We start from the raw sequence: 12,521 nt of genomic DNA on the forward strand, positions 1-12,521 counted from the left end.
GTGCAGGTATGTAATCACACTTTTGGTTTTGGGGAGATTTTTTTTCCTTAAAGAGATAGCGGACTGCGATACGGAGACAGGAGCTCTGGGAAGCATGCTGGTACCAAAGAAAGCCTGGGTGGAACTTCATCTTCAAGTAAACTTCACTCAGCAAGAGACTTCACAAAACAGGTAACGAGACAGACATAGGTAAGTTAAGGAGACTATTATCCAAACAAAGAAGTGTGGCTATTTCTGATCAAGTCAGTGATTCAATCTAAATAGGCTTGGAAGAGAACTCCACCCTAGAGGCCTTGCTTCAGAAACTGCCCCTGTGTCTGCACCAGGTGTAAAATTTGAGCATAAGCCTCTGCACTAAGCAGCTGTCTACTACTGCAGGTCTAAAGGCAGCAGACAATACTGAGGATGTCTACCCCATAGCCTACTGGAGGCAGATACAGTTACTGATACCCCAGTAATCACAGCTCCTTCGGGTTTCTTTAAAGCAGAATTCCATCCTTCAGCCTCTGCTCTTAATTCCAGCCTAGGAAGAGAGAAGGTAGACCCACAAGACACTCACAGCAGTGCTCAAGATGAAGTGAAAGAGGTTAAACAGCCACCAAGACCGTGGGTGTGGAGTCAGGCATACCTCTGCTTCCCTCTGCACTGCTGCTCTCTTCCCAGGCTGGCTGAAGCAGATCAGAAATCAGCTCAGATTCAGAAAGGTAGAAAGTCCCAGTCAGCATGTATTTATTCTCTACCAGGTTGACCACACAGGTGGCATCAAAGCCCATCTGCAGGACGTTCTGCACTAGGGTAAACTCATCCAGAGAAGGACAAGCCTGCAATTCCCAGTTCCTCAGAGGATCTGTAAGGCAGGGAGCAGATACTTTACCAAAAAGGTGGAACATTGGGCCAAAAGTAAGCCACTCCCTGAAACTGTTATATATAAAGTGGCATTAACATACTCCAGAACATTCCCCAAGTTATCTATATGTAGCTAGATCAACATCCAGATTCAGTCTTTACTTCCAATCATCATTCACAAGAAAGTCACCAAAAGCAATTTCATGAAGGCCAAGAGATTTACTTTGGATGGTTTACGCTACTGTATCAATGAACCAAGTCTCCCTTGTTTGGCTCCACTCCAGAATCCTTATCTTGGTTTTCACATCCCAGAACAGAAAGACTCAAAACTGCTTTCATGAAGATCAAGTGGAACATCCCCATTGAAGTCTCTTCTACCTCAATCTACCTCAACCAGTTATCAGTAAAGACAGAAGTGGGAAATTCAGCTGGCAGTCCCTTCAAAGGCTCAAGTCTTTAAGCTCATCCTATTGGATGGACTCACTAAAAGTGTGATAAGAATCAGTTTGTCACAGTTAGGGGAGCCAAATTTCACCTACTTAAATTTCCAGGAGTAACTAATGAATAAGAATAGATCCCCAGGATCACTCTCATGAACAACTAAGCCCTCTAGCTGTTCCTTGGTCTCCTATCAAGTCTGTTTAAAACACAGTAGCGTGAAAGACTCTACAGACAGACAACAACATCAAGAGCATGGACAAGTCAAAGGAAGGTTAGGCAAGCATCCAAAAGTCACATGATTATCCGGACTAGCTAAATGTTTCTGATCTTAGACTAAGAGCTCTCACAAGAGCAAGTATTTTTGCTTCTTGTGCTAAAGACCATTTCCCAAAAATAAAGTGAAACAGCTTCTAGAATATCAACACATCTCACAAACACCATGTCTGGTGTGCACAGTAGCTGGGGAGGGGTAGAAGTTAAAGACTACACCACTTCCAGCAGGAGACAAGAGACCATGTAATTACAGCACTGACCTTGGGAAGCAGAGGAATCTTGTTCAGTCTGATCCCAGGAATCTTGTTCAGTTTGATCCCAGGAATCTCTCTGAAAATGTCACAGAAGAGAAGCATGTGGTCAAAACTCCCTTCATTTACCAAGCCCCATCCACTATACAGAAAATATTCATGACTCACTGGAGATAGCTCGGTGCTAGAAAAGGACTCCTGAACACTGCTAACAAATTCTCTACCCCTCGACCGCAATAAAAATTCACACCTGTAAGCAGAAAGATTTAAATGTATTAGTACAGGATCTCTCAAGTGGAAGTAGCAGTAGTAGTTTGAATTTTAGAAGCCAAGGGTGTTATTGGGTTATGAGCAAACCACTATACTCATTGAAGAGGGAGTACATGGTCCTTCCTCCACACATACCCCCCCTCCAGCTCCTTGCATGAAGGGCAACAGTAAGAGGCTCATGATTGCCCCCTTAATTCAGTCTCCATGTTCGGCCCAAGATGAGCTCAGTTCTAACATCCTTTGTAACAGATCACAGAAAATGTGCCAACAGACCAGTTCACAGAGGAAACCAAGAACTGCTACACAAGAACAAGGTTTACAATATCTTGCTTTTGGTACCTCAGTAGTAGAAACCAAAGCTGTTCTTTAACATCAAAGTGGTTTTAACTGAACTTTTAGATGTGAACAAGGTCAAATGAGAGTCTCAGGTCTGAACTGTGCCATTTTACCTGAGCTTGAACATTTGATCTTGCTTTTAATGTGAGAGAGTCTAAATATTTAGGCTTTGTCACTTCTCCTTGTACAGTTCTTTTAAAAAAACTGTTATAGCTTGGACAACCATTGCCCAGTAGGTTTCACCACTAACACAGAACATTCCAGTGATAAATCAGCTTTTGGAATAGATGTGGCAGAGCCTCAGAAGGAGACTAAAGGGACTGAAACCAACTGTCCTTGAGTCAGCAAACTACTGTCAGGGACAACATATGCAGAGAGATGCCAGAGACATCAGCTGCTTTTGGGGAAGGGTGGAAAGGGAGAAAGAGGAGAGGCAGCTGAAGATACAATGATTGAGTTTTCAGGCCAATCTTTGGTTCTTCTACAAGTGAGGGGAGAGTGGGAGGAAGGCTCTTTGGGAAGACAAAGTGGCAGACCTAGAAACGACTTTTCTATCTTGACCCACTACAAGCATCTGGAGATGGTCTGTTGCTGTGCAACTTTGATTTTGAGGATTCAGAACCCTTCTCTTGATACTTTGGAGATTTCCAGGGGGTTACACACTATTGCAACAGTTTGTGTCATTAAACACAATTGACCATACCTTACTAGCTTTTCACCTGCTCGAACTAGGTAGAAAAATCTAGAACTAAGCTAATAACAGAGACTGGAAGCAGTACATATTACCAGTATACCTGTGACTCATTTGTGTTTCCGGTGGGGGCACTTCTATCTTATGAAAAGAGAGAACAGCGTGGAATGCTCAGCATACCTTTTGGTCTTGCTGTGAGGGATGTTTTGTCAACCAAGGCTGACTTACCCTGGATACCATTTGGCATGTTCCCTCCAAGGATCATCTCCAAACGACCAGTTCCTCACACCTCCATCACAGTGGAAACACCGCACTACATCACCTTGTCCTGAAAGAGACATCAAGAGATGATTTAACATCTGAGACACTGTATGCTCTGCTGGCCCTGGATGGGAACCTGGGGAGAGATTCAGCACAACACAGGTTACCAATGAGCACACGACAACCTCCCAATGCTGTGCAAGTTGTATAAGGACAGGAAATCTGATGAGAGTTTGAACTCCCAGAGCTGCAGCTGGTTGAGATGATTCCAGAACTGGGTCACAAGCTATCAGGCAGCAGCATGTGAGCTCCACAGCTCCCATGAACACACATACCTATCCAGTCCCCCCCACCTGCATTTAGAGCTGTAATTAATGATCCTGATACACATACTTTGTTTCCTAGTCCCAGTCTGCCATAACCAGCAGTCAGATGGCAGACACGGCTTCTATTGCATAGGTGTAAGAATTTACCTCAGCGCAGTCCCGGCCTACACACCCTGTGCTTCTCTTCACTGAAATCACAGGGGGAAAACACTTAAAGCCAGACACAGTGAAGAATCTGCCTACAAATACCTTACCCTAAGGGCAAGGAAACAATATCAGTAAAGGCTGCCAGTGATTTGGGTCACAGACACAATGCTCTCGTGTTACAGCACTGCTGGGCTTAACCTAGTGCTCCGTTCCAGAGGTCTCCCGCTCCAGGGATGCCAGGGCAGTGCCATGTCAGACCACTGCTGCCTAATGAGTCCCCACAAAAAGTCTCTGTGCTGGGCTCTCAAACAGCTGCTCTCTAAGTCAAGCCTAACACCAAGACAGGGTTTTAGCTGCAGACACTTCTTTGTAGTTTATTCTGTCTTCCTGGCAATGCTGGTCTTGTGTGCCTTAGAAATTAATAAAACAACAAAAGCAGCAGACAAGCCAATATGCCTATAATGCTCTTCAACGTAGGCACACATGCTGTTTAGCCCCAGCTACTGTGCTGCTGGTAGACAGGTACAGGTCCTTGCTATTAACTGGATTTCTAGGCAGACAATTATTTCATCTTTATTACGGGGTCTTTACAGCAGCAACCCACAGTGTCAGCCAAAGGGACTGACCACGTACAGGCTTCTCTCAGATTTGGGTGTTCTTTGAGAAGGCTTCGATGCAAGACAGAGCTTATACAAAACACAACATGCTAAGTAAGTGCCTCAAATCCTTTCAGAAGTGCAAGAACAGGCTCAACAGATCTTAAGGCACACACATTTCTGTCAGTGAAACATCTCTTTAAAACACATCACTTTTCCCGCTCCTGCTGGTGAGGGAACTGAGGCACTACTGGACCCCTCAGCATCCAAACAGGGGTTAACATGGAAGTGAATTTTGCATCAGCAGCAAGGGAAGCAGCTGAAAGGTGCATGGGGTTTGTAACTACGCTCTACACACTTGCAAGTATTTGTGCAAGCAATAACATAGTGACACCTTCAAAAGTTAGCTTGAACAAATTTAAAACATTTCCCCAGAGCACCCACCTGTGTAAAAGAATCCTGCTCTAGCCAGTTGCTCCGGATGCATGTCCGTATATTGCGGCCAGTTCTGAAACGTAGACAGTCTCATCTCCTCTGTTACCATCTCTGGGTATTCTGGTTCACCAGGCAGAGCCGTCTCCTCACTCTCTACCCCCTGCAAAAAGCTGAGGAACTGCCCATCCACAGTGTCAAAGATTTCCTGAAGAGGAAGCATCTCCTGGTTCCCGACATCCTCACCACAAATGAATTTGCAGGAAGGGAAGAACTTCAGATGCTCTAGTACAGGGCAATCACCAGGTACCCAGTCCTTCAGGACACCACCACAGCAGAAACACTGTACTTCATCTCTTGGACCCACAAAGAAAAAGCCAGCCTTGACCAAATCCCGGGCAGATACAGGTGAGGTGCCCGGCCACTGCCGAAAAGTCCTCAGTCTTCTTGCTTCATTCTTCATGCTGGGTTCGAACAGCTGGCAGTGAGCAGCCCAGAGCTCAATTTCCTCTGCTGGTGTCATGTCGCCCATGTTCCCGTTCTGAAAGAGAGGATGAGATGTCCCAGAGCAGTCAGCTGGATTCCCAGTGCCAGGCAGCACTCACCCTGCCTCATTTGTTCCTCCTCTCCATGCACATTCCGGAAAGCTCCTGGTCTTGACAGAGCTGAGCTTGTCACGGAATTGCAGCCCAATCAGAGACCTGGTGCTTCCACACTTTGCTGAGTCCTCACTAGTGTCTGAAGGGAAGAGACCAGCACTTTCCAAGCCCCTCTGCACCATTTCAGGAGAGATGCTCATGGGAACAGCGTGGAGGGGGAAGGCAAAGCCTGTGCTGCCTCCCCTGCTGAGCCGACCCAGCTTTCAGGACCTGATCTGTGTGATAAACCCCCAGTCATTTTGCTCAGCTTTTAAATTAACATTAAAAAGACTCTGCTGCTTTTTCCCCGCTCTAAAAACAGATCCAAGAAGGCACGTGTCATGGTTTGAACACCAAACAAGCATACAGAGAACAGCCACACCCAAACAAATAGTGTCTCATAATGTTCATTTTACAGCCAAACACTACAGAGAACTTTCATAAGTTATAATGCTAACTAAACTGTGAATATATAGAAATATCTGCATAAGAGAGAACTTCTCCAGGACATAGTCTAAATTAATTAAGCCCAGTTTTGATAGGGAGGTTCCTTAAATCAAAGATAACACATTTTCTGCCTCTGCTAGTTCTGTGCAAGAAGAGTAAAATTGGTTACTGAGTGCCTGACTGTCCAAGCCCTCACCCCACTTCACAGCCCTTCCCCATGGAGTTAAACAGCCACTCAGCTGCTGCCTCTGAGAGCTCCTATGTGGCCAGCAAACACACTTCCAAAAGGTCATACGGCTGAGATGGGGATCAGTTTAAGTAAAGGAATTCCTCTGGCGTGCAGTCACTGCACACAGAAGGGGTAGGTGCAATCAGACCCACATTTGTAATTAGGTGGTGAAGGCATTTTCAGGGCACTGCACTGAATAGGTCAGTTCATCCTAACAAACCACTAACTAACTCCTGGTTATCAGAGCCAAGCATTATAAGCACCCAGACCCAAAACATCACATAAATATTAAATGAGGAAAAAAATACATATAGACACCCCCCCCCCAAAAAAAAAGGATTTGTTGTTTCAAAGGCAGTATGCCACATTATTAAGAGAAAGTATTAACTACTGCAGGCACAATCAAGTAGAGACCACCTGCACAGCAGCTCCTTCACAGTAAACACTGTCCTAGAGACCAGCACGAGGCACTTGGGCCAGGAGCAACTCTGAAGGACTATTCCTCTTGGTAAAGAGCTGCAGTACATTTAGAGGAGAAAGAAAACTTACAGGGTATTTTAGTTTCCAGACCTGAGGTGAGAGTCAACAAACCCATCCTTCACATGTTTAATGAGATTTTAAAGGCAAAAGCACACTCGCTCAACCACGTGCCTCTCACAGTAAAAGGTAGCAAGGAAGAGAAAGTTCATGAGCAACTGGAATTTTCTTCTATAATCATAACCACAGAAAGCAGAGTTGTAGCAGAAGGCTCTAGATGTTTTAGCAACTGTACTTTATTCAATGCAATAATTACTCAAGATCAGTGTTGCTGGTATGAAGAAAAATTCATGCAGGAAGAAGAAAGAGTCACTGATAGACAGCAGAATTTGCAAGCTGAGCAAACTCAGCAGTATGCAGTTTATTAGCCTGCACAGCAGATTTTGCTCTCAGAGCAGAGAAGCAACAACAGGACTTGCTCATGAAGCACAGCTCCACAACACCAGGGTAGCTCTTGCTTAGGAAAAAGCTCACTATGGTTTAGGAGCACTAAAGACATTTATACGCTCTACAGAAGATCCATTAACCTGGCTGACAAGGCTCCCCAAAGCAAATTTGCAATAGTTACACCACCACTAAAAACCAATATTCTCCCACAACCCGCTACTTACACCTGTGGAGTAACACACTTGCAAAGCAACATCACAGCTAACATCAACAATCCCTACAATTACAACAAGAGAAACTGAAATAAAACAGACATTCACCTGCAATATGCTAAAAAAAAAAAAAAAAAATAAAGTCCAAAACACTTCCAAGAGCTACAAGTCTCCCAACCCCACAAGCAAGCCTCCTCTCTTCTAGGCAACACAGAGCCCTTTCTCAAAGGAGCAGACCCTTTCCAGGAGACAAGTGACCCCACCTGCCACAGGGGCCATTTCTGCTGCTCCGTTTGCCCCCATTGGTTGGGTTTGTGCTCAAATTCTCCACTGGCTGAAGAGGCCCCATCCCAGCTTTAGGAGAGGAGATCATCAGGGAGATGCACAAACTTTTTCCAGCAAATAACTCTTTGGACCCCCTGAAAAAAACCAACAAAATAAGACTCCCCAAAACTTGTGACCTTGTTCAGACATGACACAGCCCTGGTCAGCACATCATTCTCTCAGGAGACACCACTCACAAGTCCTGGGTTTGCTGTAGGGCCTTTGCTCCTGCATCCAGGAGGTTTTAACTTCAGTTGATAGAGTAATGGGGTCTCCCACACAGGGGTTTGGCAGGAGTGTCCTGTCGAGAGGGGGACAGCCCCCTGCACCCCCTCAGTCGTGGTGACTCCATTAACCCCATTTCTGTGCCTTCTCCAACTTGCCCTCACACCAGGCATTTTGCACCTTGCAGTTCTTAGGAAAAAATGGTATAACGTGAACAGATAAACAGCCACACGCGTTCCCTGGAGAGCTCAGACCGATTACAGTGCTTGGGGTCAAACGCTCTTCTGCTGCCATCGCACCTTCACAGTTTGAAATCTCTGTTCTGGGGTCACCATTCAGGACGATGGATTTGAAGGCTCGTTTTGGAAGGTGCAATTACTCAGAAATGTGTTTTTCTCTACCACTCTTCTGCCCGAGAAGCTGCACGCAGCTTTTCCTAAACTATGTGCTTGACAAACCGTCAGTTCTCCCTGTCAGTGCAAGAACGCAGGTGGGTCCTTTTTTTTTTTTTCCGAGTCCTTTTCTCAGGGATAAGCCTATATAAACACTTTAATTGAGAAGAGTGTTGAAACTTTTGTTGTTTTAATTAACGAGGCGTTAATGGAAATCCCTGAGCAGCAGAGGGCAGTGCCTATATACAGCATTTACAGAACCCTGTACCCAGCGAAGGGGGTTCTCTTTTTGTGGTCCGTAATGAATTTCTTCATAATTGCACATTATCTCCTGCTCCACCCACCCTGTTCTTTATAAGTCTGTATTGATTTTTGAAGAATGTATCCTAAAAATATAAGACGCAGAGTTAACAAAATCCACAGAGGCTGTTCGGGGACTCTGCCAAAGGGTCGTAGCGAATTTTAGAGATAAGAACGATCGATAGCCCTGATGTTGTGAAGCATTTACAAGCAATGACCTCATCCTGTAGTGCTCAGAACCACCTCGCTTCTCGAATGCGGTCTCGGGAGGTGTTGGGAACATGGTGTACTCCTTGATCTCCCTCCTCACAGGCTCAGCCTCCCCAGCAGGCTGCGAGCAGCTCTCGGGGACGCTGTCATGCAGGGCTTAAAATCCCTGCCGAGGGCAGCGGGCAGCCCTGATGCACCCAGCGCCGTGGTGAAGGTGGATGGAACTGCTGAGCAGACTCCAGTCACTTCCTGTGAATTTCCCCGACTCCACTCACTTCCCGATTCCGATTCTGACAGGGAGGAGCCCCACACTGGGGCTCTATTCCCTCTTCCTCCTCAAAGGAGGTTCAGGAACAGGAGGCACACGGCCCCAGGTAAACCGGTGGCATTGCTACTCCAAACTGTTCACAAATAAAAGCACCAGCTCTTCAGGAGAGGCTGCTGTCAGCTGGTGACTAATGATGTTCCACCGCTCGGCCACTAAGTACCTTTACAGAAGGAGTTGTCAGACATTGTTACGACTCTGATGGAGCTCATCCTGCTTTTTACGTGGTGGAAAACCAGCCATCAAGAAACATGGAACATCTGATTTTCCCATTAAATTTTGCTCTAGTTTGGAATGTGCTTTTATTGCAGAGAGGTGCCTAAAAAGATCTACTCTGGAGCTCCTCACACTAGCAATCAGCTGGTCTTCTCCATGCTAATTGTCTCGGAATAGGTTTATTTTGTCCCTGTATCAGTGATCAATAGCAAGATTGAAAGATGAGGAAGAGAGACAATGGTCAAGCCTGAAGGACACTGCAAAAAGCTGAAGGGAGAAATGGGGTCTGTATTCTGAGCAAAGGCAGACTGACCTTACAACTTAACGGGAACGACACGACAACAGCAACGACGAGCTGCCTGTGATGAAGCTCAAGAGGGAGGCACGGGGGAGTCCTGGTGGTCAGTGGTTGTGTGGTTGAGCTCCTTGCGTTCCAGTGACGTTGTCTTGCCCCGAGCACCACGTGCGATGCCACTGTCTGGTGACAGCTGTTGACAGGCCACGCTCTTTGCATGTGATTTCCCTTCTCATGTTTTCACAAATGAGGTGTCAGTGACATGAAAAACGGGAGAGAAAAACAGATACTATTTCTCTGTGTGTCTGCTTTTATTTTTCGCCTTAAATTGACGGAAATGGATGTTGGATCCTTGCTTTGGCTGCATTCCACGGGGCTGTGGGGAGCAGGAGGGGGATGATTCCAGCACAGCAATGTTCAATTTTACCCCCCAGCTCATAGCAGAGGGCTGCAGAAAAATCTAAATATATATTAAAAAAGTATTCCATAATTTACACCTGAAGTCTTCTGACATTTCAGAGAGTGGGAAGGAAAAGATATCCAAAACTTTTTCGTGTACTAGAGCATACCACGATGTTTCCTTCAGCAAAGCCAAAACCAAATGCAAAGCTGTGTTACCCCCTTGGTTATGGAGTTACAGCCCAAGAGTGTCCCGAGCTGATGTAATTCTGAATATAGCCTCATCTAAACCCTCCAACTGAGACTCCTCATCCTCCCGGGTTTGCTTCTACAAGACTTCTCAGTGGAGAAGCACCACCGTCATTACAGTTACCAGGAAGAAGCAGTAACTCACACTTCCCTAATGCAAAGGAAAAAAACAGTGTTCCCACAAACACGGGCTTAGGCAGATACATGTATATATTTATATATGTTCCTCACATGCTCTGTCTGCTGAACTAACAGGTACAGCCTGATAGCTGTAGTCCCCGGTGCCTTAGGATGCTGCAGCAAACCCAGCTCTAACATCCTGCCCACGTACGCTCGAGGCGAGGATGATTCAGAGTCACACAGTTTCTATATCCAGATTAGTGAACATGCACAATCACGTGGACTCCAGAGCAGTGCCCCACCACTCAGGTACCCAGGAGGAGCCTCTCCCTCCTCCTCCCACGTGTCCCACTCTCCAGCCATGCTGCTCACTTTTTTCTCACGTTTGTTTTTGAAGCCCTGCTCTTAGACAGCTCCTTCATGGACCCTCTAGAGCATAGACCGAGCTTGTCTGCAGCTGCACCCTGTGGCAAACAGAACTACGATAAAGCGCGACGGTTCTTACTGGCCACCTAAGCCAAGCAAAGACCCCAAAGCATCTCCAGATGCTGAGGATTAACACCCTGCTCCTTCTTCCTTATCTCTGGACAACTGGTCGGAAAAGGGACAAAACAAAGTGAACGATGCATTTCAGATCATTTCCAAACGCGAGCACAGAGAAGACTCTGGTTTTGACTGCACCTACAGGAAAAGATAATTGCATTGTCTGCTATCTTTTGTGATGAATTTGCCACTTCTACCCCCAAATTAAGCATGGAGGTGTTACAAGTAACTTGTGGAACTACTGCCTGGTAACAGCACTGGTGAGAGCTCAGACTATGACACTGGACACCAGCATCACACAAGTTGGTACTTGGTCCAGTTTGGGCCTCAAGTTATTATCTCGGGTACTAACACATTAGACACGTGTTGAAAGCCTGACTTTGGTTTATCTTTCTCTCAAATATGCACTTACGTTACTCATACCTAGAAATGGTAAACGGTGCACGTTTGTGTCAAGAAACCTACACAAGAGGTACATTCGCAACCAACAGACTTACCAAGCTACACCTCTGCAGGTATTTTGAGACCTTCGAGAACCAGTCAGGTTTCTGGCAAATTTAAGGACCATTATTTCCATTCTCCAAACTGATGTCTGACACCTACGTAACATGTTACAAGATAATTTCAGTGACATACTGTTAATCAGTGAAAATTCTTTGTTATAAATCCTTTTATTGCACCAGTTTCCAATGAAGCCAAAAGAAATGACATTCTACAGATCTCAGGAAGTTGCTGTCATCTGGTGCCAGGGTTGTTCAGAAGCCCTGCAATATTTGCTGTTGTTGTGGGGCAAGAGGCTCCCAGCCCACTGACTCCGTATTCGGGCACTGAGTGAACTCTCCTTTACTGTGTTGGTAAACCCACAGTAAGGCCTCTGGGTGTTACCATAACACAAGTAATAATTCAGAAAAACACTATTAATTTCCATTTAATCACAAAGTACTTATGGTTTAGTCACCAGAACTCACATTTCAGGCAAACTGTCACACAAGTTTCTCTACTGTAATCAGAATACAAACTGCAGGATCTCGGGGCGGGTCGGAGCTGCCTTTTGTTCTGTGCAGCACCTACAAACTTTACTTTTACTAGAGGATTAATCAGGACCTAAAAACTATTAAGATGTAGCAACAAATCTGGTCATTAGATATTCTACTCGTTAAGGAAAAACCAAAAAAATCAGCAATAACAAAACCACCAACCCACGAGGTGCAACAGCTGTAATCACTGAGGTAGAACTCAAACACCAGAAATCAAAGGGCACTGCTTTATTTTAACCTGATTTCTCTGTAAGAAATTTCCCATTTCTCCTTCTTCCCTTCCTAAAAGTTAAGAGATTCACCTTTGGCATAAAGCAGCACTGAACGATGACAACTCAGGCGGCTTATTCGACACTGTCTCATGATCTTAAAGGTCTTTTCCAACCTGAACGGTTCTATGACCCTATCTCCACACCTCCCCTCAGAAGGGTGCGGGTAAATGACGCGTCTCCCTGAAAACCACCAGCTTTCTCCTTGGCCATGCCGAATCCACCGTGAGCTATGCCAAGGGCGGCGAGATTTCACCCGGGTGCTAAAGAACAGCAGCCAGAAAATTAAAATGAATT

The 12,521-nt window shown here is 45.6% G+C and overlaps 1 protein-coding gene across 1 annotated transcript in view; it reads right to left on the reverse strand.

Annotated features, from left to right (window-relative positions):
- The window catches only part of BIRC7 (baculoviral IAP repeat containing 7), a 6,479-nt gene extending 1,077 nt beyond the window's left edge, over window positions 1-5,402 (reverse strand). Inside the window, exons 1-5 of the mRNA XM_010145775.1 lie at window positions 4,883-5,402; window positions 3,337-3,436; window positions 1,976-2,061; window positions 1,821-1,862; window positions 629-847 (exon numbers count right to left, since the gene is read on the reverse strand). Of these exons, the coding sequence (XP_010144077.1) occupies window positions 629-847; window positions 1,821-1,862; window positions 1,976-2,061; window positions 3,337-3,436; window positions 4,883-5,402 (967 nt within the window). The remainder of the gene's footprint in view (window positions 1-628; window positions 848-1,820; window positions 1,863-1,975; window positions 2,062-3,336; window positions 3,437-4,882) is intronic.
- Window positions 5,403-12,521: the final 7,119 nt, after the last annotated feature.

Source organism: Buceros rhinoceros, unplaced genomic scaffold (genome assembly GCF_000710305.1).
Source record: "Buceros rhinoceros silvestris isolate BGI_N320 unplaced genomic scaffold, ASM71030v1 scaffold14421, whole genome shotgun sequence".
NCBI lineage: Eukaryota > Metazoa > Chordata > Aves > Bucerotiformes > Bucerotidae > Buceros > Buceros rhinoceros.